A 27497-nucleotide genomic window follows, 5' to 3' on the forward strand; every position below is an offset into this window, starting at 1 on the left:
TCTCATCATCTCCGTGTGTTTACGTTCCAGCACGCAAGCGCCCACCCAAAAAGCATCTCTTGTTGCGAACGAGAGGGTGTTTCTATGGAGAAAAAGCTCCCGCACAAAAGAGCTTCTCACACCTCACTACACAGAAAGCCTCCCCTCCCCCAACCTCCTTGCAAGCCCGTATCGTTGAGAGCTTTTCATTTAACTTCCCTCCCCGTGCAAGGGAGATAGAAATATCCACACATAGTTTAAATCCAACCTTAATCCTTGAAGTTTCACTAAAATGTGTATCACTTTCAAAATGGAATTTCCTTGAGGAAAACCCATAAAAATTCAATAACACCCGAAAAAAAAGCTCACCAACTATTTTAGGAGATTTACCTCCCCAAGAAAAAAATCTCAAAGCACACACACCTTAAGAGAAGTATAAATAAAAAAACTGAAAAAAAAATTGAAAACTTCTTTAGCCACGCTTATCAGGTGCTTTTGTCTCCCTCTCAAATTTTTTTGTACTGTCCCACTTGTCGGCAAATGCCATTAAAATATACCTAACAGAGAAAACTCCACATTGACGGGCACATTCGGAAGCATGGTGAGATAATTTAGCGGTTTTTGAATAAAACACACATAAGCCAAATGATAATTTTCATAGCGGTTTCACAACTTAAAGCCACTCGCGGTTGGATTGAAGAAAAAACAAACGCTCTTTTTACGCTGCTGGCTTATACCAGAGAATCATGCAATTGTCATGCCAACATGTTTACGCAAAAAGCGCAAAAAAACATTGCCCATAGTGAATCTCTTTGGGATTTTCAGCCGAGATTGCCGTCTCAAGTTTCTCACTGATGGTGATGTTCTAATTAATAAGCGAGCCCACAGATAAATTCTGCGTTGTTGGCAATGATAGAAGAGAAAAATAAGCAATATTGCAGATATTTTTCACCTATTCAAAGGACTTTACCAGTTCCTGTATGAGAAAAATCCAGAAAATTCCTCATTTGAGACATATGTATGTAATCTTGTGAGAATAAATTTTTGGAGCATACGTTTTTTGGAATGCGGGGACCCTAATTCGTGCTCATTGCATTTTAGGTGGTACACAGAAGCTGTGCTATTCTTTTCTTCAAAAGAATCACAGCTAAAAAGAATCGGAAATCACCAAAGATATTTCCACTGGAATAGCAAGGAAAAAATCTGCAAATATTAATCAAAAAAGCTAAGAATGACGTCATAACTGTGTTTTTATGTCTTTTCATGCAGAAATCATTTATTGTATGCTTTATGCATTTAAGAAGTAAAAAGATACAACAATGACGTCATTGCTTCCATTTTTGGACAAATCAATAATTATTTTAATTAATTAATAATTAATCGAAAAAAAGGTTGTCCCACACAGTAGCAGATAATCTACTTTATGCTTTTTGGAAAACATTCTATACCTTCTATACCATCAGCAGACATTCTTTAGATAACAGCTCAGAATTAAAAATTATAACAATCTAAAGCCTTTGAAAATAAATTTAAAAAAAAAACTTGACATCATTACGAACGTTTGACATTTCTTTTCTAACCTTTAAAATTATTATTTTTAATGTTCGATTTTTCCTTTTTCACGGTTGACGTTTGTTTTCTGACATTTTATGATTTTTCTCTAACGTAACGTTCTTTTCTATGTTTGACGTTTATTTAAAATATTTGTCGTTTTTTCTCACGCCGATGGTTTTTACATTATTTCAAAATTTCTTTTATAATTTCTTTATAAAATTTTTAACACAAAAATAAATTTTTGATCTCTAAAGAAAAGCCGACGTGAAATGTTGATGTGAAATGGAAAATTTACTTTTCCTCCGGACAGCGTCGGAAATGAAATCTCAGTTCAGAATTAAACGCGCAATTCTGCCAGAGCTTTCAATTACGTTTTTCAATTACGCTGTAATTTTTCTTGATTTTTCCCGAGTTTTTCTTGCATTTTCTTAAAAATTTTTGTATTTTTGTATTCTACTCAGGTTGCCCTCTCCATGTTAGTATGCCTTCTGCAAAAAACTATTTGACGATGTTCAGAAATTGTTTGCACATGATGTAAGAGTTTTGAATGTTTTGTTTTTCCTGTATATTTCCTTTCTTTGTTGTAAATTTGATTGTAATAAATTTTCCTCTCCTCACAGCCACTGAGGAAGGCACTGTCTTGTGCCGAAAGCTCTGGCAGAATTGCGCGTTTAATTCTGAACTGAGATTTCATTTCCGACGCTGTCCGGAGGAAAAGTAAATTTTCCATTTCACATCTAAAGAAAAGCTTGATCTTCCCGAACTTTTAGGGATGTTCAGAAACCAAAACATCCTCTAAATTACATTAAAAACTTCTTTCTATTTTTTTAAAATGGCGACTGGTAGCCATTTTGAATGCCTTATAAACCATCGCACCAGTGCAAACTTCACCATGATTTTAATTTAAAAGTAAAAAAAAAACAAGCAGCAACAAACATCTGATCTACCTTGTAATAAATCTCGTCACAAAATTTACAAATTTTACGCTGTCTTAACGTTTCAATTAGATATTTTTCTTTATACACCATGTTAAATGTATTTTATACCATTTTAGGTGACATTTAATTCTCTTTGTATGATTAATGGTTGAACATGTGATTGGATAATTTCACAATTTCATGGAAATGATCAATGAAATTGTCTCGTTTGCAAACTTTTCCGTGACATTTTTGGACTTATAGTGCAAAAAATGTTTTTTTAGATGACGAATTTTTAGAAAATGATTCAGAAACTATTTGGGGGGAGGGAAAGAAGAATCTAAAGGAGATCACTTCACAACTCTGTGAGGAATTAATAACGAGAAATGGAATGAAAAGAATAGGAGGAAAGACTTTTTTCTTTATGAAAAAGATAGAATAATGTGAAAAATAGTATAGGTAGTAATGGTATTTTTCTGATGCTGCTGTCCCCCAAAAATGCTGTTCACATTCGCCGTGGAATTTGCATGAGTGTGTGGAGAGAGCAAAACAGATGCGACGATACTTTAATGCCAAATGTGACGTCACCACTTGGTATCAATCCCAACTTTGTGAATTGTGTAAGCAACAGAGACATCACTGAGGAATTATGTGTGTATGAGTGAGATAGTATGTTGATTTCGGGGACGCCGCGACAATCATGAAGCAGAATCGACCAAGTAAAAGCTCGATCAATATTTATAAAGTTGCGCGACGCCGACACAACACAGCATTCTCTCCCCCGATCGTCTCATTTCGGTGGTTGGGTACACATCTCTCTCTCTCGAAGCTCCGTCGCAGCATCCACATATAGTGACTACCACCATTATATACAAAACAACTACATACATCCACGCGCGATTCCCCAAAATCAATGTCATCTCGCTCCCTCAGCTGTAGCACGTGATAGCGGCGTGAGTGAGATGACTGAATGGAAACCAATAAGTTCCATGAAAAATAAAAACACATATACTGCTTCACCGAAAAAAAAAAATAGCAAAAATGTATGGATTTATTCATGGTGTGTCCCCGCTTCTGTTGCCTTAATACCCCATTCGAGTGGCTGAGTTGAAAAGTTGCTTTGGGATTTGTTAATAATATCACTTACACAATACTTGAGTCTTGTACTGCCATTGAATGAATTGTTGTGGAGTAATAAAAATGCAAAAAAAAACACACACAGTTTGTGGGAGAAACGGTGAAGAAAAATTGGTCTTGAGGGGGGCACGTGGAGAGTTTCAGAAGTTTTTTTTTTTCTTTTTCATTTCAACCTACCTGCATGTCACACAAATTAAATAAAAAAAAACCTCAAATAATTATACCTAGAGATTTATTCGGTATTTTACCTCGAATTGAGGCCCTTTGCTCAATGATCACGGGCAAATTCAGAGAATTCTCATTTTTACACATTTTATTTATTCTCATCACTCTTCTTGCTCTTTTTTTTAATATTGAATTAAATTTAACGTCTTATTCATTAAATTCATTCAGTTGGATTTAATTAAAATCACAATTAGACTTTTAGGAAAGAATTAACTGGAATTCTTAGCATTCACGACTATTAAACATGCATGTTGCTGGTACAATGGTTAAGCCTCCTGCTTTCTAAGATAAACTTCCTGGGTTCAAATCCAACAGAAAAAAACTTTTTTTTCCAAACTCTTTTCAAAACTTTCTTTTTGATATAAGAGAATTAGATAAGAAAATGTTATTTAAATCAATATCACACTGAGATTGGTAACTGAATGTCGTGTAAGAAACGACAGATTGAATTTAAAACAAGACTAAAGACAACATTCACGCTATAAAATTATGATTTTCTTGCAAAATTAATAAATAAAATTATCCACAAGTACAAAGAATGGTACCACAATAGCGCCATCTTGTATCCATCACAAACTCACATAGAATAAGATAATTAAATTGTATTAATTTGCATTTAATTTAGATTAGAAAAAAATGGCATATTTATAAATTATTATATGAATTGAATTTTCACCTCCCGTGATCTTTTGTTCATTCATAAATCTCATGCCAACATGAAAATGATCTTACACAATATGCTTTAAAAAAGAGAAAATGAGAAATTGTCTCTTGTTGCATCACGAAAAGTCCCTGATGGTGTTTCTCTTCATAAACTTTACTGCCACCACTCATCACACACCGTCCCTTTGCTTATCCTTTTTTTTCCTCTTCGTCGCAGTTGTGCTGTGTTTCGCCCCATCCCATTGAGATAATACCTATATACATAGCATCAACACCGATCCCCGGCATTAAGGGAATGTCACATCTCATGTGGATTGTCACGAATACAGCGGGGTTGTTTTTTCTTCATCCCCTGGATTAATTTACCTTTTCGCAGCGCTTCAAGGCGCACAACATTCTCATATACCATGACAGGATATAAAACAGACCAAATATCATCGGAGGGACTATGTAGTTAAGTATAACAACTAGGGGGATTATGGAAAATCATAGGTAGTTCTTTCGATGGTCACTTACAATGTAGAATTAGAAGAAAAAAAAGCTCACGACATTGAGCGAAAGTGCGCGAAAGAAAACGCTCAAAATGAGGCAAGTGTCTCATCTTGCGCACTTGGTTGACATTGCTGCAGCTTTTAATCTTCATTTTCACCATCACACATATCATCCATTTCATGCTTTTTTCACCCACTTCCCCACAAGCTAGAGTGAGACAGAAAATCAATTTGCAGTGTGATGAGAATAGAATAAGCGCCTCACTTCGTGTCGAATGAAAAAGCACTTGTATGTAAGTAATGTAAGTATTTTTTGCTCCTTTTTCTCTCACTCTTGGCTGTTTTTCCTCAAATATATATACCAACTTTTTTTTCTATTTTTTTTCTTCGTTACATACACTCATCAACACCAAAATGCAATGGAAGTATCTCCCTGTCTCATTATCACCCCTCTTACTCTCTTGTGTGTTTTTCCTCGCTCATTCTCTCTATACTCTACCCAGAAAGTTGTGTATTTGAAACTGCATTTAGTCACGCAAATAGATTCACTCGGTGCGTCACTCACCGTGAAAATTGCACATACATACACTTTATTGTACATAATACTTGGCTGGAAACTTTTGACTCTCTGCACTATCTAATCTCATAATATTGTTTTTTTTTCTTTCATTTTCAAACTCACAACACATCTCCCATATATACACGCATAATTGATCTCTTGGGAGAGATGCAAAAAAAAAGCAAAGATGATGAACGAGAAAAAAAAATATTAAAAAGTGAGGAGAATGCATCGAGAAAAATTCAATCCACGCCTCGGGATCGCGAAAAGTGAATGAAAAAAAAAAGAAATTTCACATGAGAAAGTGTCTCACTCAATACATGCGCACATGATGCAATTTTGTGTCGCGGGAGATGTAAAAAAAAACTAAAATTTCTTTTATTCCATCAGCATCCATGCTACTGAATGTGGTACACGTAAACTATTTAACCAATTTGTGATAGAAATCTGAAATTTTGCATGATTGAGAAAATACCTCCCACTGAGAGGGGGAGGAATAGTCGTATATTGTAGTGGATATACTTTGTACTCCTCTCGTGAAAAGAAGTCTAAGTGAAATAAGAGGGTTCAAGCCAACAGTGACGTTGTAAATCCCTAAAGTTCTACCAAAAGCAAAAATATGTGATGTACTCTTCACACACATTATTTGTTATGAGCGAGAGTAGTACAACTTAGATTTCGTAATCTGGGTTCTAAACTCTAGTTGCTTAGGAGAAATCTATCTTCACATAAGGCTAGAAACTTCCAAGGGCACGGTAAACAACTGCTTTTAAGCTGTACCCATACATTTTGTTAAGAAGACAAGAAATCGTGTTTCTTGTTTGACAGTGACAGCGCGATACAATTTGACAAGGAGCAAGTGAGAAAAAACAACGAACACCGTCTTCTTACAAAAGGCTTTGGTTATGCCTTTATATACGACGTTTCGAAGACTATTCCCTCTTCATCAGGTCCACAAGGATATGTCACAATTTAGTCTAAGCTTACAGACAAAACCTTACTTTCTTTTCTTATCATACCAAGAATATATTTCTAACCTTTAGAACATTCCGACAGTTTAGAAAATAGATAGAAAAGGGTTGTCCTTTTAAAGGAAGATTACAAAAGAATTTCTAAAAAATGGTCACATTTTGACAGTCCTCAATTCTTGATCTTGCTTTTTAGTGCTTTTAAAAATGCTAATTGTAGAAGTTTTATAAAATAAAATGGGATAATCCAAAAAATATATAAATAAATAAACGAGTTAATTTGACTTTTACACTATTTTTTAAATTTTCACTTTTTACAGTTTTGTTAATAACTTTTTTATGATCGGATTGATTTTAAAGTTTTAGATAACTTTCTCAGAATACCTAAGGGCTTTTTACCAAAAGAATGGTTCTATACACATCAGAATTTTTGTGCATTAACAGAAAAGAATTATACTTATGGGTTAAAAAAAGTTATGTATTAAGAAAAAAACTGAATTTAACAAAATTGGTTATGAAATCCATTTTTATATAAGATTTTAAAAACTTCCTTTGTTAATCAACTTTAAGTTAAGCATAACTCTGTAAGAATTTCAGATTTTTAATTTCATAATCTTCAAAAATTTTGTTGTGTACCGCTTCAACTATATAATACACTTAAAACAGTAGCAAGAAATGTAATAGAATCAAGAATTTTCAGCGGCACTAACCATGTCTGCAGACTTAATTATTATTGGTTTTGTACGTCATACATCAAAAAGTTAAATCTTTGCCTTCCTTTAAGGTTAAAGCTTTCTCAAAAACGTCATTAGAAAAACCTCTTGTAATCATTCTGCTCTTAAAAATTAACATCAAGCGAAGAAAAAGCTTTTCGTTGAATTATATTTTCGCATATTTTATTTCACCTTACCCCTTTTTTGCAAAACGAAAATTCAAATTCAAATTGAGGAATCTCTTTTTCAGTAAGATAAAATGTATATGTGTGTGACTAAAAAAAAAGTGCAACCTTTAATTCTCATGCAAATTTTGGATGAAAATTTACATTTGAATATCCATATGATACCGCCCTAATTTTGCATGAGAAAAAGGTTGTCTGGTGAGCCCTAATCCAAACCGTCAGAGTATAAATTCCCGAAAAGAGCAAATCTCCTGAATTAAGTTCTTAGTTGAATTTTTTTTCAGGCATCAAGGTGGAATATTTCTCACGAAATTTGCCAATATAATTTTGAAATGAAACATGTACGTAAAAAGTTGGTAAAATATATATAGCAAATTCCCTCATAAATCACAATTTACGAGCAAAAACCCAATTAAAAGATAGTGGAATTAATTGTGGCGCTCGACAAAAGCTCAAAGTATAATTTTCATAATAATATCACTCACACTTTTGCTATTATATGATAATTTATTTCTTTTGAAAAAAAAAGTTATTATTATTATTATATATTTTATTTTGAAAAAACAGACACAAGAGAAAACCATTTTTGACAAAATTGTGCCCACAAGTGAATTTATAATGGATTTTTTCAATCAACAACTTTGAGAATTTATTGCAGAAATAACTCAAATTAGTCACAAGAGGCAATTTTCGCCAATAAACTCCTCCTCTATATTTCAAACTAAATGTTTCTTCATATAACAATAAAAAAAGAAGAATTAGCAAATTTTCACATAAAAATCAACTTTGTGGAATTTAATATTTGAAGAGATTGTGGGAGATTTCAACGGAAAGATTGCCTCGAGAAATTGAAGAAAACTTGGAGATATTGGAATTAGAACACGCATAAAGGGAGAACTTTTACCAAGGCACCTTCCACGTGGAAAATGATTTTTCTCTCGTAGAACAAAAGAAGAAGAAAAAAGCTATGCGTAGGAGAAATTCGGTCACGAAATGAGAAATTCCAAAGTTATTTTCACAAAATAATCCTCAAGGGAAAAAATTCAATATAAAACCCAGAGTTTGAGCTTAAAGTAAATAGCACTGATGGAAATAGAAAATATAGGTATAGAATTTCCACACCCGTAAGGTTTTTTGTTGTGGAAACTTCTGTCTCTCTTTCGAATTTTCCTCACTCTTAATTCAAAGAAATTGTGGAAGGATTATTATATATTTTAAGGACTCACCCTGCATTTTCTGCTGCCACAATTGACATGTGGGGTTCATCTGTCAGCTGCACGGGCGATGGACCCTGCGAAGGCGCTGGTGGAGCAGAAGGGCGCTCCGTGGTCGCTGTAACGCCAGCCACCTAAAAATTAATTTAAAAAAAACGGAGTTTTATTAGAAAATATTGTCGTACCTACTACCCATTATATACTTGAAAAATTTGGGAATCTTCCATCACAAACTCACAGGAGAAGGAGAAGGTAGAGAAAAATTCAATTTTATCTCATATTATATCCCCATCCGCTCTTGTGATTCAATATGAATCCCGCAAAAAAAGCGCCCAAAGTTGATCATCTAATCGCTTCGAAATGAAAAAGTAGATAAACACACTGACCAAATAGTGCCAGAGAAACATCTTTGGAAATTCTCTTGGGGCACAATCATCTCACTCATTCCCTTCCATATAGCCAATTAAGGCACCATCTCCGTCTCTCATTCCATCCCATCGAGCATACATTGCCGCATACACCCATGAGGTATAGAGGAGCCACTGGGATGAAGAAAAGAAGATAGATGTCTAACGAAAAACCACACACAGAATCATCATCCGTCAAACCGGTCTCTGTAGCGGTTCCAGAAATTGCATCTGTCTCGGAATCACGTAGCTCCTTCGCGCACCGAAACATCACAAACCCATTTATGATTATTCTTTTTTCTTTATATACTACCATCTTCTGTTCTTAAATTGCATAATTTCTAAGGGAGAAGGACTACGGGCATCAGATGAAAAATTATAGGTCACCCCCTATGGAAAGCACGATGAGCTCCTGCGGAAATCTTCCACAGAGAGGTACATACCTATAGTTAACTTTGCACCACACCAAAAAAAAAACAATCTCAAGATCTTCACTTTCTTGAGCGATTTTATGCTAATTCACTGAGCCATTTTAACACGTCGACGCCCACCTCAAGTCATGTAGCGTTATCTCACAAATTATTTCAGATCTTTATCCATTTTAATATGCACATCTCGAGGAATCTCAAGCATTTCTTACAACTGCGCCTCCGTGACATCTCTACAGATTATCTCCCCACATATAGAGGTTTTATATCATTTTAATTGTATCACAGAGGGGGATATTCAGTGAGAAAACTGCATGAATTTATTCTTCTATACCTGCACATAACTACCTACTTGTTAGCTTTTATTATTTGGCTTGTTAGTACGTTACAGGGACAATAAATTAATTATTTAAATTTCCAAAGGAACTTACATTGTTATGAATGTAAATTTAACCACAAATGAATGAATATTTTAATGAAATAAATCACACAACTATTTGCAGTTGAAGAGTCGAAAATTTATAATAGTTTGATGCTTTTTTATGAATGAGCTTTTCATGGAATTGTTTTTTTTGAAAGCATAATTCAATACTAAATACCTACTAAATCCAACTCAAGATACTTAAGCTAGGTCTTAGTTTTCTTAAACCAGACATAATTTTTAAATGATAACTGTTTTTGTATGCTAAGCTTGAATTTTTTAAAACTAGTCTGACACTTTTTTAGGCAATGCTTTTAATGTTTTAAGTTTTAACCGTCTTCAAGCATTAAAATTGGTAAAAATAATCCAAAAATGTAATCAGTTCTTATTCAATCTGAATAAACCTCAAAAGTGTGATTTTAAACAACTTAAGCTCGGCCTAAAAAATGCTGGTTTAGCTTTAAAAATAATTAGGCCTAGATTAAAAAATCACAGCTAACTTAATCTAACTTCAAAAAGTAAAACCTTTTGAAAAAAGTCTGACTTGAAGAATTTAGGCATAGCTTAAAAAACTTAGACCTAGTTTAACTTTGGGCTTATTCAATAAACTTAGTCCTAGGATAATAACACTTCAGTCTAACTTTAAAAACTTTAAGTCTAATTGAGAAAAATTAAGTTCTGACTTTAGAAACTTCAGCCTTAATTAGTAGTGATTTTCACCCTTAATGGAGCAATGGGAAAAGCGAGAAAAAACGTGCCGGCTCGTAAATTAATCAGCGACGTTTCAGTAAATTTTTGTTTATTGAATTTTAAACTTTATTTGACAAAGACTTTATTATACTTAGACTTTTGCATTTTTGACCGAAACTATTTCAGCATTTTTCATTGTGAAGTCTCAGATACAAAAATAATCAGGTTTTTTCCTAACTCTATTTCCTTTAACTCTATAGGGGAGACCGGGGCTAATAAAGTCACTTAAGGGTTTGGAAAAAGCCTAAAATATCATATTTCCTAGCTAGATAGAACAAAATGATCTGACAAGGGAACGTTATACATTTAATAGCTTGGATTGGCTTGAAATTTTCACCAAATATTCTTTACAATGTATAAAAATCCTGTGCCAAGGGTTTTTTCCTACAGCGCCCTAATTTAATAGTTATAATTAATTAAATTTTCCAATATAAAATTCACTTTGGGAGAGCAAAGTGCTCGAGAGAAATGCAAGAGAGAGAACTGCGTGCGCGTCTGTGTGAGTGAGTAGTGGTAAGTAGCGAGCACACGGGCAAAGAACTGCTCACCACTACTCACTCACACAGACGCGCGCGCAGTGCTCTCTCTTGCGTTTCTGTCGAGCGCTTTGCTCTCCCAAAGTGAATTTTATATGGGAAAATTTAATTAATTATAACTATTAAATTAGGGCGCTGTAGGAAAAAACCCTTGGCACAGGATTTTTATACATTGTAAAGAATATTTGGTGAAAATTTCAAGCCAATCCAAGCTATTAAATGTATAACGTTCCCTTGTGAGAAAGAGTTGTAGGGCAGTAAATTTCCTAAAGAAATGAGCTATACATTTCGCTTTATCTGTTTGGGAAATATGATATTTTGAGCTTTTTCTAAACCCTTAAGTGACTTTTTTATCCCCGGTCTCCCCTACAAGATTTTATTTATCCGAGATGTTTATCTTTGAGAGATGTCATGAAAGCCTCAAAATAAATAACATCCTTTGGTAGGGAGTTGAAATTGATCAGCCTCTTATAGCAAATCCAAATAGATCCCACAAAAGCTTCCTCAGCTGAAGGATTAAGATATTAATCTTTCCCTAAGCTTTGCACGAATCCTTGAACAAAATTTCAGTGTGCAAAAAGTATCAAAAGTTCTCTTTCTCTCTTACCCCATTCTCATTGGCATTTAATAAAGAAGAAGTAAAAAATAATTATGTGCATGTTGACTTTAATGTGACTATAATTGGGTAACTTTATTGGTCACTCATCTCTTCGCTTCGTTTAACATTTACAGTCAATCTTTTATCGTCATATAACTATAATTTAGTGAACTTAAGACCAACACTGTATGGTTCCACAATCAATATCCTTTTTAATCGCCTTACAGGTCCTTATTAGTTGTTGAGGAAATTTCTCCTTTTGAGACATTCAAGAAATACTTTTTGCAATAAAAAAAAATCATATATATTTCGCTAATGATGAAAACTTAAGAGCCTAATACACATGCAGGGGATTTTATTTGAAAGGTGATGTAGGATCCAAAAAGTCCATATATTTGCATCCTTATTCCACAAATTAGCTTTAGATTAGGTGGGAAAGAGATACATTAATAAGCAAAAATAGACAATGTATAATTTCCATCCCATTCTCGCAGTCGTGGTTGCCTCTTTTTTTTCTAAATAATATTTTAGACTTTTATATTTTTAATTGACTCTAGCATATCTCCCATTAATTCATAGTCTCTAATTGGATTGCGTGGCTCCGTGGCTTTGTGTTGTATTTCATACATATGAATCTAATTATTTTTTTCTCTCTTTCTTCTCCCCATCTCACTCATCCCCACGTCTACGGTGTACTTGTAAGGTATCAATGCTGTAGCCTCTCATTCACACCAATTCCTACCTCCTGATTCTTTCGCGCTTCTAATAGTCATAATCGCAAACAAACAACACTGAAACCGAGGTGTACAGCATACCATCAATATCTCTGTGAGTTTTCTCGTCTTCCCCGTCAATTTTTTAGTATATATGTAGCTGCTTGCTTTTTTTTTCCTCTTCCCAACAGCTATGAGTGTTCGTGTGAGGTGCCACAAGAATAATCATGGTGTTCTCGGGTCTTAGAAAAGCTCCAGCGCGCGCGAGAGAGAGAATTGTAAAGTAACTAGTTTGTTTCCAGAAGTTACACACTCATTATGTAATTTAACGTCTTGCTGAATTAGCGTTTTCCTTCTCAACATTATGCTCCATCTTATATACCACACTGAAATCTACATTCCCACATACATATATAAGTCAACATTAGAAATAAATGTCCATTTTATTTGCAAATCGGACCAATTTGTCAAACTTCTCTTTTTATCTTCTACCACTGTTACCGAGTCTACTTGTGAAGCACGAAAAAAAAGCTTAAAAATGTTGATTTTTTTCCTCTTACACGGCCACATGATAATTCCCTAAAAAATATGCCTAGTGAGCACTTGGAGGCCTTACGATATGCTGAAAAAAAAATGCCAATGGAAAAGCGACACAGCTGAAGAGTATAAAATGGAAATTTATGGAAATGGAAGTGTAACTAATACTCCTCATCCTCCACTTCCAACAATTCCCTCCCGCTTTCGCAAGCCCAACTGCAAAATAATTCAAAATTTCACGAAAAAAAAGCCAACTAATTGAAAATCTTTTGTGAAATATTTAATCATTTCTGAGATTTTTTTTGAATGTCCAGATTTATAAAAAAGAGCCTCTCATAAAGAGCTTTTAGTAATGGAAAGCTCTTTGGAAATTAAATAAAATAATGGTCTCTATTCAGCGACAAAGAAAAGCTTGAAATCTTGATTAAGAAAAAAGTCAAGAAAAACAAAAATTTGATATTCTGACGTCTTGAAATTCTTCTAGATTTGGAATAATAAAGATAAATTAATGTTTTGATTTCCTACGAAAACTAGGTAAGAGGTTAAGGAAGACGTTTTGTCTAAGAAAGTTTAAAAATTTCGAGGATTTATTTCATCTTCATCAGGTAGGTAGGTATTTAAAAAAAACTATTAACATCAGATATGGTAGTCTTTAAGATCATGTTAATTATTTTAATTAGTTTTTATAACTTAAAGTCTATTTTTTACTCAAAATATTTAAGTTTTTCTTCTATCGAATTCTTTATAATTTTCTTAATCTTTTAATTACGTTTAAAAGTGAATTTGAAAAGGAAAACATTTCTTCAAGTAAAAAACACAATACAATTATGTATACATACAATTTCTCACGATTAGAAAATTCTTATCAAAAGTTCTCTTCACCTCAAAACACATTTGCCTCCTGAAGAAATATTTAATCGCTTGGAAAACCACAAAATTGTGAAACATTCCGCAAAACCCACAAAATTTCGTTCACCCTGGTACATTAGCTCCCATACCAACTATTGAAACGCAAATTGGAGTATTTGATTGAGCCCCCATTTCTTGCTTTATACTCTACTCCTCATCAAACTAGGTGGATTTATTGCAAGAGCTTTAGCTTTTGAGAGTCACTGAAAAAAAATGAAGGAATCAAAGAAATAATTTTATGTTTGTTCAAAGATCCAAAAGAGCAAAAAAAATCGCAGTAAAATAACTCTTGTGGTCTTCCACTGACGTCCTTGGATTGTGCTATTCAGCATAGTGTCCACCACACATAAAAGGTTGATTGTTTCAGTGAAATAGGTGTGAAAAAAATAGGATATAGGGTCTCTCATTTTCACCATTTGTCATCCCCCTTTTTCATGTATAATTGTGAACACCTTTTTGCAGGTGATTCACTCCATCACAGCCATCCAATTATTCTCATATATGCGGTATGTCATATGCTTTTCGATCGGTGTGTAGACGACAAAGGGTTCGCGAGGTAAATATGTAGGTATATACATATATATTAGTAGAAAAAAAAGACGAATGAGCCATAGAGTCGATTTCTAGATCAAATGGAGGCGTACAGTGTCTCGAAAGTGTCTAGAAAATGCGTCTATATTCTCAAAGTATAAAGTACATTATTTCATCACAATTTGTGGGTGTTTAAATGGCAAATATTGAATACTTTTAGCTTCACTTTGGTATGAGTTTGGTTAAATGAAAAAAAAAAATAAAGAAAACGCGCCATTGCGCCCCCATTTGCGGACTCATCAATTTTACAATATAAATACTTTTTTTCCAATTTGTTTACATTCCTTTGTTACGCACTCCCGCAACCACACATGTCCTAGTAATTAAAACTCAATTTTCTACTAATCATTTGTCAATTTGACACTATTTCCCCCTGGTTGATGTCACTTAATCTCAAATCATTGGGACTTGTAAGTGACTCAATTCAGACATCAAATTTTTATCTATAAATTATTTATTGATACTCTTCCCCTCAATCGTGCTTATTTTACTCTTATTCCCCTTTTTTTACCAATAATATTCCATCATGTTTCTCATCAAATGATAAGGTTGCAATGATTATTTTTGCGGTGTGGTGGATCGAATACCACCTGTGAACAAGAGACGTCGCGTCAATTCTTTTGCACATTCATCCTCTCTCATCCACCCATTCATTCGTCCCCATATACGTTTTCCTTTTCTTTCCACGCTCAATCTGCTTCCATCTTATGTAATTCCAGAGAATTGAGAAATGAAATAGATTTTTTTCTTTCAAGACCATACCACATAGGTAGCCACCACAATATAGGATTAGAATGTGGAAAGAACAAGAGAAGAATCCTAACATTAGTGCCTTTTTTTTCAACCCATAGTCTTGTACATTATGTAGGTTTATTATATAAAATTTTTGGTGGAAATTTTATATATATTTCGCATCTCTATCCATAATTTTTTGCCTTGTCTTCAACCCAAAATTCACCAAAATGGAACAAATTCGCGAATTTTATTTCACATCGCAAAATATACACGCTCTTTTTACTTATAATTAATCCCCCACGATATATTATTTCATCATCCTTGAATTTAATAAAATTCACCAATGACTCTATTTCCTCTACAACCCCTCCCCCTCCCGTCTCCCTCCTGGATTCTTGAAAACAATTTACCAAGAATACTTCTTTTCAACTTCCTCACAGAAATTAATCGCTTGTGAAGAGAGACATAAAAGTTGTGCTGGGAAATTCATGACGAGGGTGACGATGAAAAAAATGAACCAATAAATCACATGGAAAAAATGAAGTCTCCTTTGAGCATGTTCTCTCCTCGGCTTATTAGCATTTTAGTGGTTTTGACACTGTCCCCGCGCATATACTCCTATTACTGATTTAATTATATTATTTAATTCACTTTACCACAAAATGTGACATGCTTGATAAATAAGTCAACATACAACGCAAAGTGGGTAGGAAGAAGTTGAAGAAATAAAAGAATTATACAAATTCCTTCTTCCCTTCTTATCGCACCAACATACTTTTTTTTCTCTCTCTCTAAAGTTTGCACATATTAATGCTATATTTATCCAGCTATCAGTCTCAAAAAGTCCCATTCCGAAACATCAAGAATAATATTCTTCGAAATAATACATATAGGTCCCAATATATAGGTAGGTATACCTCAAAAGCTTCAACTCAACCACATTGATAAGTTTTTTTTTTCAGCATATGTGTGTGTGTATTTTACTCGACGTCAGCATGAAAGCAACTCATGCACAGAAATACTTGCAACACACCAAAACTGCCATTTTCACAGTGTATTTCAGCTTCAAAAAAAACCGTATATGTAGGTACCTAAATGAGCTTTTCCACATTTAGCAAACAATTATATTAATTTTTTTTCTACTTTTCACGTTGCTTCTTGTTTTTCATCATACCTACCGCGAAAAAAAAAGGCACACGCGAAGATCTCTGACAGCTCATTGGCAAGCATAATCTTTACTTTGAGTTTAAATAGCACATTCTTGAGTTTTGGCTTTCAGAAACCTTTTCTTCATATTTGTTCTTTCATTTGTGATAACCTAGTAAGGAGCTTATGCAAAAAAATATATGTACAAAGAATACCTCCAACAAGGCCCACATTGTCTTGTGATATTGAAATAATGTAGTAGATAGACCATTTTATGTGAGTGATTCATTTAAAATCACTTGAAAAAAAAACCTTTGAGAATAAACATTACAATTAATCTTTGTAAATACCGACATGTTGGGTTCTATGATTTTTTTATTTTCAGTTTTTCGGTGTTATAGTTTAGAAAAAAAATCTTTGTAATAGGTATGTATAAAAAAAAATTTGCATTAAACAAGAATGAAAATTTTTAATTGATTTTTCTTACAAAGTTATTTTGAAAGATACAAGGATTTTTTTTAAAATTATGATTAAAAGAACAGAAGAAAAAAAGTTTTCGAAGAAAAATCGAAAACTTTTATTGATTATGTACAGTCGTGCTCTCGTGGTAGGACCGTCGTCAAAATGACTTCTCCGCGGTAAAACGGCTTCAGAATGAGGAATTTTGCCTTCGCAGTGGGACAATTAGTATCCTACCTTTCCAATAGTACTAATTGTCCCACTGCGAAGGCAAAATACTTCATTCTGAAGCCGTTTTACCGCGGAGAAGTCATTTTGACGACGGTCCTACCACGAGAGCACGACTGTATTGATAAACATAAGGAATGTTAATCTGCTCACAAGTCAAAAATATAAGAATACAGAAAAAATTTAAAATTCTAACTTCAGCCTTCGTTAAAATAAAAACAAATAGTAGTATGTTTGTCTGTTTTAAAAAATGCACATATTCCCAGTTAAATTTTGTAAAGGCTTCAATATAAGGTTACATATATGGTCAAATAATTTTGGAAACTCTACGGAAATCACAGGAATAAAATGACACAAAATGTGGAAAATTCAAATAATTTTTCAGAATCTAAATTTATTTTTAAAAGTTAAAATACTTAATTCCTGACACTTAATAAGGATTCACGAAATATTTCAAAATTAGTTTCAAAATCGCTTTCAAAATTTTTCGAGTTTCAAAAATTGCGACCATTCCTTATGATTAAACTATTAAAAAAAAGATGCAGGATGGAGTGTTCAAACAATCCCTTGTTGAATGTATAATGAAGTATTTTTAAGTTTTTTCTTTTTTGATAAAATTTATAGAAATCGCTTTTTTAAGAAAAGATGGATTTTTTTCTATTAATTTTGTTTTAAACTAAATTTAGACATCCATGAAGCCCTTAAAATTAATCTAAATTATCTTCATTTTTTAATATTTTGGAAGTATTTTTTAATGTAAAAAAAAGTCGCATCACACACGAAAGAAAAGCTACAACTTTACTGCCATATAGCGACGTTTCGACAAATTTTCTTTATTTTCATCAGGCTCTGTTAATTTACAATGAGTTAATTTCATGAATTTTTTCGACAAAAATATCAAAACGTATTTTTCAAATTCCTCTAAAACCAAAAAAAAGAGGACGAATAAGAAGAAAATAAAACAACCTCCCTTAGAAAAAATCGTGCGTTCGCCCCTGGATACACGTCAAACATAATCTAGTTTAAAAATGAAACAAGGAATACTTTTTATTATTCAAGAAGCAATTAACATTGTCTTTATTGTATTAACTAACCCTGATATATTACCCTATCCTCGAAATAATAATTCTATTAACACCGGTCCACAATTTTGCTTCAATTCTTCACGACTGAAACTACTCAAAAATTCGTGCGCTTTTAGCTGTGTTTCTTTCAGACACAGCTTTTGTGTACCGAGCAAAATCGAAAGTCGTCAGATCGGGCTCAAACTTGGGATGAGCACGAATTAGGGTCCCCACATTCCAAAAAACGTATGCGCCAAAAAATTTTTTTTCCGGCCGGCCGTCCGTCCGTCCGTCCGTCCGTCCGTCCGTCCGTAGTACAAAGCTAAATTGCAAGAGAACGGTGATAGATAGAGACTTGCGGTAAACGGCAAAGTTTAAAAGTCGACTGGAAGACGTCCGATTATGACGTCAAATTTTACCCCCCACCCCCCCGTCCGCCATTTTGAATAACCTCAAAATTTTGTTTTCGCTATATCTCAGCCGCTATTATAGCTAGAGGGCTGAAATTTTGATATGTTGTAGGGGCCATTAAGACCTTTCCAACGATACCTCATTTTCGAAAATCGGTCAAGCCGTTTAGTCAATATGGCCGCCACAATTTTTTATCGAAAATCGACCATAACTCGAAAACGGCTTGACCGATTTTGATCAACTCGGGGTCAAATGAAAGATCTCAACAAACCCTACAACTCTCTAGAACATCAAAAGTTTCAAAAGTGACCGCTAGGGGGCCAAAAATCGAAAACAAAATTTTCGATTAGTTTTCGATGAATATCTCGAAAACGGCGACATAAATTTTCTTCATTTTTTGATATGTTGTAGCTGACCATATTATCTAGCTTCATGCCAAAAATGAAGAAAATCTATGTCTCCGTTCTCGAGATATAGCCTTCCAAATTTGGCATGTCATATCTCGGGTTCTACAAGTCCGATTTTGATCAACTCAAGTGCAAATGAAAGGTTTCGTGAAGCCCTACAAATGTCTAGAACATTGCAAGTTCGAGAAATGACCGCGAGAGGTGCTAAAGTCAAAATAAAAATTTTCGAAAATTTCGAACTCGAATATTTCGAAAATGCTATTATCGATTTACTTCATATTTTAATATATTATAGTTGAGGTTAAGACCTTTCCAACGATAGCTCAAACTCGAAAATCTATGGAGCCGTTCCCGAGATATGGCGTTTTAAAGATTTCTTACGGTACGACTTTTCAACTTTTCCCGACTTTGAGCATATTTAAACTAATTCGCGTTCTAGTTTGCTCTCACAAAATTGGTACACTGAAAGAAACACAGCTCTCGTAAGCTTGGTCAGCTTACCCGTACATTTTAATTGTTGGATATATACACCTCATTCTCAATTCACTCCCTGACACTGAATTGGCCAAGACGCCACAGGTGATACAATATTTCATAATATTCTTCCCAGAGCTCGCTCTTGCTTTTCTAACACCACAGCAATAAAGGTATATTCAGAAATTTGTAAGAAGGAAAATGTTGTATATTATGAGAAAAATTGTTGTCAATATTTGTGAGACTTTTGTGGATGAGTGTGCAAATAAAAATTGGATGGCAAAAATTGCAAAGAGATAATCCGAAGTAATAAAAAGAGGAGGGGGAACGGTGAACAATTACCTGAAAAATGACTCAAAGTTGAAGAAAAGTTGTCTAATTTGATGGTGTATTTGTAGTTTTAGAGGGTTTTATGAAGAACACACTCTTTTGTGTCCAGCTTGCGGTGGAAATATCTCGAAATTTTGGACACCTTGTTCAAGTTTTCACCGCTCGTTGGGAATTGCACACACACACATTTACACTTGTCTTATGATTTTATGTTTCTTTTACCTTACCAATTTTACTCTATGTATTTTATGTAGGTAGGTAGGTATATAATTCAACTTGAGAACTTTTTATTTTACAATATCATGGTAAAATCTCTCTGAAGAATCTTTTTTGAACTAGGAAATTTTAGTAGAAAAAATTGATAATTTAGTGTTTTTTTTCTTGTAAGCTTAATTAGGAGCACCAAATGTAAGGTGCAAAATTCATCCAGGTGAATTCCTTTCCATTTGGTTGCTTCGTGTAAGAAGTAATTTAGGTAAATGTAAAATTTTTACACATCTACACACTAATTTTTTTTTTAGTATTTCACTGCATGTGGCGATTTTTGGAACTACTAAATGTCACTTTTTCAGCAATATAAGTCCACTAACTATTATGTCAAGCTCGTGGTAAAATGCATGAAAGATTTTCAAGACCGTAACCACAAATTCCTACCAGGAGATCATAGCTTTTTAACCACTTTTTGCGTTTTTTTTTCTTCCTCTAAAAAATTTTTCACCATGAATTTCACACAGTTGTATTTCGCGTGGATTTGGAAATATATACAGTGGGGATCCGTAATAAACATGGCTCGAAGTAAATATGGCCCGTAGTAAACATAATTGAAACCGAGCTCGGTTGGCTCGAAGTAAACATTGTGTGACCACTGATCCGCTTTAAACATTGCAAGAAACGATAGTTTGCGATTTCGATATATTGAACCTAAAAATCGATATATGGGGAAAAATTACCTATTGTAAATTTTTTCAAAAAATGTTTTTTTTTATAAAATTTTGAGACATTTTCTGATAATAGAGTATGAAGGAGCAATTTTTCAAGAATATTCGTAATAAAGTCGCTTAAAATTCTTATTTACTACTGAATAAAGAAAATTGTGGGTGTATTATAGGACAAAGTTTTAAATTCCCATTTTTCACATTTTTAACCTCAAATTATATGGCGCTCTAGTTTTAAAAAAATATATTTTTATGGTGCTCTATGGTCCTATTCACGAATCTCATGTCAGGAAAGAATGATCATGACATTTTTTCCTGACATTTTTTTGTCATTCCCTCTCACTCCCACTAATGTATTTCCCTATCTTTCGTCTTTCTCTGACGCATGCTTCCGACATTTTCATTATTTCATGCCTTCTCGCTCGGACTTATGAATTTCGGATCTTTTGTCCTAATCTTCGCCGAGCTGAACATTTTTTCTAACATTCTTTTCTGTGCACTCAAAATGTTTTTCCGTTTTGTGTTATTTTCTCAGTATTTGGGGATATTTTTCCATGGAAAAGTGAAAATTGGCTTTGCTGAAGTGTTGTCGGTGCCAGTAAAAATGTGAAAAGTGGAAAATCGTGGATATTTATCGGCCAAACTAGTGAAAACAGTGAAGTTTCGATAGCAAAACATTCATTCCCGGACCAATTTTTCCGCGTTCAGGTAGAATTCCACCAACCAGGAAGCATTTCTCTGACCCCACACAAACCTTCCGTGTGCAGATGACCTGTAGGAAGGGACAAAAAGCCTGCATGAAATGATTTGTGTGGTCAAAATCCAGAAAAATATCCCGTAAAAATTGGTCAGGGAAAGAATGTTTTGATTTTGCACTTCGCAGATTTTCACATAATTGGCCGCTAAATAACCATAAATTTCTACTTTTCACTGCTTTCCTGACACTGAGAACACTTCAGCAAAGCCAATTTTCACTTTTCCATGGAAAAATATTCCCAAATACTGAAAAAATAACACGAAATGGAAAAACATGTGGAGTGCACAGAAAAGAGAAAAAAATGTTCAGCTCGGCGAAGAATAGGACAAAATATCCGAAATTCCTAAGACCGAGAGAGAAGGCATGAAATGATGAAAATGTCGTCACCATGCGTCAGAGAAAGACGAAAGATAGGGAAATATATTAGTGGAAGTCAGAAGGAATGAAAAAAAATGTCAGGAAAAAATGTCATGATCATTTTTTCCTGACATGATTTTCCTGCATAGCACCATAAATCTGCATTTTGATGATACCTAACTTTTTCAAAAAAAATTTATTTATAATTTCATTAAAAAAAGAGACAAGTTCTCCTGACCAAAAAAGAATATTCTTCTGACAAATGCAGAATTTACTGATCAAAAGATTTTTTCCCTCTGGTGGGAAGACGTATTCGATATATCGATACTTCGGAATTCATCGGGATGCTTCGGAAAATATCGAAACGATTTGTCAGCTGATCGGATTTCCAAAATGAAGTTTGACTTGGCTTTTTGTGATCAATTTGATCCACTACAAAATTTATTAAAATTATTGTGAAAATTGCCTTAAAGTTTAGTTTTGTGATAAAAAGAAACTTCTAAGGAAGTCTAGGAACGGGCCACAGTGATTTAATTCAGAGAAAAATGGCAAGAATTAGATTTTTTTGTGCACTGTTTCCGAGATGTTTACTACGAGCCACCCCTCAATTTCAATTTTAGCGCTTTTTTAATATTATTTAGCTAAATAAATAATGTTTTTGTACCTAAGATCACTTTGTTGATCTTACAGAAGAGGCCTGCATAAATATTTTGGATATTTATCCACCAGTTTAGATTTTGGCCCGTAGTAAACATTCCGGAACAGAACCGATTAAATATTTACTACGGATCCCCACTGTATCTCTTTGGTTTTTTTTCTTACGCTACACTGACAAATACATATATTTGAAAGAAGTCGCAAATCCACCGAAAATTTCAATTCATCATTTCATGGGAGAAAAAGCTTCAATTCCAACAAAATTTTGCACGTGTGTGTATTTTCTTGTCGTTGAGGGCTTAAAAATTTTATTTTGTATATGTATTTTCAGTTGGGAAAGTGTGTCTGTGGATTTGCATATAAATCACCTTTGTTATACAGTTGCAATTAAATTCTTATGTATTTTCATCACTGTAAAAATACATTCCACGTCACTTCAATTTCATTACTTATCTTCAACCACTCTCGCACAAAATTTAGTGGCACTCAATGGAAAATATACATATAGATCAATTTTCCACAATATTTTCCAAAACCGATAAATTCTCTTCCTTTCAAACTCACTTTCTTACGAAGTTTACGCAATATATGTATAAAAATTGAGAATGCACCGAGATTTTTTTTAAACTCTCAACTTTTTATTTTTTTTTCAAAATTATTTTTAATTCTTTTTTCTGTTTTGTGTCACACACAACTCATGGGTAACCAGAGAATTCGTGTTTCCACCTCACATAAAATTCAATATCCTTTTATATTGATTTTTCCGACCTCAATAGCATTTATCCTTGATTTGTGGCGCAACACACGACGCCCAGAGTGGGATTCTCACTGAGAAAATGTTTTTAGCAGTAAGTACCACCCACAAAAAAACAATAAAGGTAAAACTGAATGTTTAATTTATACCCAAAAAGTCAATTGAATTTGATATAAGTGAGTTTATGTTGTAAAAAAAATTGATACCACCATCCAACCGATATGAAATGCGAACTCATACTGAAGTTGGGAGCACAAATTGCGTCGTCAGAAAAATTGTCAAGTGCAATGGGTAGATACAGGGTGTCACATGAGTGAGTGAGTAGGAGCAACCGGTCGGTTGGATCACGAGCGAAGTGGGGAGCTTTTTGGTGACGACACACACGCGCAACGTAGCCACTACCACATTTTCATTAGTGCTACTCTTTTATCAAATACTTTGGCAATCTTTTACTCTCCTACCACCCATTTTCACCTACCCTCCCCTCCCCCCTCTCTTACCTCCTTCATACTACCTCTATGCCATCGTCATCTTTCAGCACACACACACACTCCATACGTCTGCTGTTTCACTACTGCCTTGAGAAACCTTTACCAATATTCCTGTGCACACAAACGCCATCTCTATATCTTTCTCTTTCTCCCAATACTACTTCTTACCTATATGGTAGACTAGGCAAACTATATATAGTAGCAAAAGCTCCACTATATACACACTCACAAAAAAAATCACCCAAAATATTATTCACTATTAAATAAAAGACTATCAATTTACAGGGTGAAACTTGCTGCATACTTACTTCACACAGAGCTTTTACCCCCCCCCCCTCCTACCTCCCTCTCCAAAATTCCATATAGGTACCTAATCATAGTCTACAAATTTTTTTATATCTAAAAAAAATGAAACTATATAGTTAATAAAATTAGGAAATTCCATAAATAAAAAATCGGATGCCAATTTTTCTATAGACATCACTTTTATTTTCTCATTTTAGCGTGAAGAAGTGTGAAGCAATGAAAATATTACAAATTCATTTGTCGTCGCAAGGTTATCGCATCAATGACTTCTATAATCTTAGAGCTGCAATCTTTTTTTGCCTTTTTCCATCGTGTCTCTTTACAATCTTTGTACCACAAAATGTATATTAAAATGATTTTCATCCACAAAATCTCAAAAGTATAATCAAGCAATGAAAAATCCCAAAAGAACTTTCATTCCTTTCTCTTAATTATAATCATGATGACTGACTACCATGATGATCACCATGAATCACAAAGATTAATGGAAATTTTGGCATGTTTTTTTTTAAGTGATGTTGTACTTAATCTGTCCTTTTATTATTTTAATATTGGTAGAAAAAATAAACAGAGAAAAATCAATTTTCGTATTAAGATTCGTATTTAGACTCAAAAGTTAGGTAGTTAAAGCTACTCAGTGGTGGAGGTTCTTTATTAAACTTACGAAAAAGAATATTTGACAGCAAACAAAAGTAAAACTTCCTTTCTAAACTAAAAAACCGAATTTTCAAAAAAAAAATTGTAAGTTTTCATTAGTTATTTTTAAGAAAATAATTTTATTTCTTTTTGCCAAATAGAAAAATTATTATTTAATTTGTAATTTTTGTTTTCTTCCTATTATATTGAAAAATCAGGGTCGTAGTCAGAAAACTATTCATTAGTATGTTAAAGAAATATTCTTTTTTTTATTTAAAAATTTAAAAAAAAAATCAAAAGAACGACGTAAGAATCGAGGTTTATGAAAATCGGGATTTCTTAACCCATTTTTTAGGCTTTTGCTTTCGAAATAGGAGTTTTTGACACATTGTGTGTGTAATTCTAACGTTTGACGTTTTGTTTCAAACAATTTAAGTTTTCTTTCCAATCACTATGCTCTTTCTCTATCAATTGACGTTTATTTTCTAACGTTTGAGGCTTATTTTATTGTTTCTTTTGACGTTTCTATTCGACTGTACTTTCTCTTATTTGTGACATTCAGTCTCCAGTTTGACGTTTATTTTAAAGTTTGATGATCATTTTTAAAGGGCTGACATTAATTCTAACGTTTGACGTTTCGTTTCTACGGTTTGATATTTTTCTAACGTTTACCACTCCTTTTTAAACGTAGCTTTTCTTCAAAGAATAAAACACATCTTTATACGATTTTTTCTGTGTTTTCGTTATATTTTCAAAAAAAAACTTGCTCATTTTTTTGTTTTAGAAGGAAAAGATAATTTTAAAAAAATGTGGGATATGCCCAAGTTAAGCATTGAACAGAAGAAAAAAAAATTGATAATTGAGTGTCTCTTCCCTGAGAGTTGCCACACAAGAGCTCTATTACGTAGAAAACATTGTTTAAATGCGATAAGATCTATCCAATAAGTTCAACATTGTTGACATGAATGCATAAATATGATAGGATGTCTCAAGAGATTATAGAAAATCATGTTCTTTGTCTAAGGTGTCATGGGAAAATTTTCTTTTCAATCTCCACACCAAAGAGCGACAAAAAATAGAATTGAAAATATGAAAAAAAAGCATAAGTTCACGAATGAAGAAAAAAAAAGACAAAAAAAAAGACGCAGAAGTGAATGCACCAAATCACATTGAGGAAAATTTCTCAAAAGAGCAATTTTTATCTCATTCGTGGCTAAAAATAGTAACGTATTGACATTGACGTCTCATCTATCAAATTTACTCTTGATATGTCATTATATTTTGTGACGTGGACCTTTTTTTTCATTCTCGCAAAATAAAAACAAATGTACATGAAATTGTTTGGGCGTACGTCTGGGAATTCAATAAATTTTTCTTCATAGGTATAGGTACATTTTATTGTAGAAAATCATGTCGTTATTTTACAATGAGGTTGCGGAATAAATGTTCAAGTTCTCTGTTTTTTTTAATAGTGAATTTACAGTTAAAAAAAGGCAATATCCTGATAGCGTTGAATTTAGTTTTACGAGTAGACAATGTAATAAAAACGCAAGGAAACTGTTGGTCAGCCGGGTATTTTTCGACGCAGTTTACATTTTTATACGCATAGGTACCGCTTATTATTTTGGCCGATTCTCTTAAAAATCTGTTTTTTTTCTTTTCTTACAATTCGTCAGTTGAAGGATTTTCGGTATTCTGGGAAAAAACATAGATATAAATTTTAACAGTTTGTATCTTTCTTTAATAATATTTTTAAGGAAAATTACTTTTCCATAAGTTTTTTAAAAATCTTTCCGACTCTTTTCTGGAATGAGAATAAAATGAATTAATAACTTCATCTGTCAAAATCTTTAAAAAAAAATTCAAGATGTAAGAAATGAAATGAAAATATTTTTGGTAGAATCACCCCTTAGCTCTTTTTCTATCCAAGGTTTAATATTAAGTATGTATTACAACGCGTCTCATGGAAAGTAGGTACTTCTGTCCAGTAGTATTATGTGAATATTGAGAGCTTGTATTAAGAGAAACAAGACCAATAAAAAGGAACGTGTAATATGTAAAGTGGAATGGATCTTACAAGTTATTCTATGGCGAGGACAGAAAATCCTGTAGATGGAGGGAATGGATTTATTGAGTTTGTCGTCATTATCAATGTCTTCCTTCCTTCCTTTCACAACAGGAAGACACTCACAGTTGGTGGTAGATTTTCACCCCATTTCCTTCGTCTCCACACCCCCTCCCAATCTAGTCCTAACGCACAAGAAAGCTTTTGGGGTATATATTGAGATGGAATTTTGGTGTTTTGCGCAACTTTTCGTTGTGAGAGCTTTCGCCGATGGGAGACGAGGAAAAAAAAGCCCCACTAACGTACACCAAACAAATGGTGAAAAATCGTGTTAAGGACCTCAGCGGGAGGGTCAATGGATTACCAAGACGCTTCTGGTGATCATCTCAAACATACTTGTAATTGCAATGTTTATGGGTGAATGTTTGTGTGTGAAATGAGAAAATTCGAGCATGAAGAAGTGATTTAAAAGTCGAATGAGACTTGAGAAAAAAAAGAATAAAATGAATGGAAGAGAGGTATATGATAAACCAACAAGATGAAGCTCACAAATAAAAGCTTCTTTTCAGATTTTAGTTTTTTTCTAACTAATAAAAATGTTTTGTTTTTATAGTATCGAAGTCTCTTTAACTAAAGTTTCAAATAGAATTTTCATTTGGCTCATTGGAAAATTTTATTGATTGTAAAGTGGAGATTTTCTCATGTATAAATTTTCAGTAAGTTTTCCCGGCCACACAGTGATATTGTGGATATGTGTGCAAAAATATAATACGATGAGGGGGGATAAGTG

At 33.5% G+C, this 27497-nt stretch overlaps 1 protein-coding gene across 15 annotated transcripts in view; it reads right to left on the bottom strand.

Annotated features, from left to right (window-relative positions):
- The window catches only part of LOC129790817 (nuclear receptor coactivator 2), an 81018-nt gene that overhangs the window by 39302 nt on the left and 14219 nt on the right, over nt 1-27497 (bottom strand). For 10 of the 15 annotated variants that reach the window (XM_055828567.1, XM_055828561.1, XM_055828568.1 and 7 more), the window contains exon 2: nt 8618-8739. In XM_055828567.1, coding sequence (XP_055684542.1) covers nt 8618-8646 — 29 coding nt within the window. In that variant the 5' untranslated portion in view covers nt 8647-8739. Of the gene's footprint in view, nt 1-8617; nt 8740-19761; nt 25978-27497 lie in introns of those variants that run through there. The other 5 variants (XM_055828570.1, XM_055828564.1, XM_055828556.1 and 2 more) reach the window with 2 other exon arrangements.

Source organism: Lutzomyia longipalpis, chromosome 2, assembly GCF_024334085.1.
Source record: "Lutzomyia longipalpis isolate SR_M1_2022 chromosome 2, ASM2433408v1".
Taxonomy (NCBI): Eukaryota; Metazoa; Arthropoda; class Insecta; order Diptera; family Psychodidae; genus Lutzomyia; species Lutzomyia longipalpis.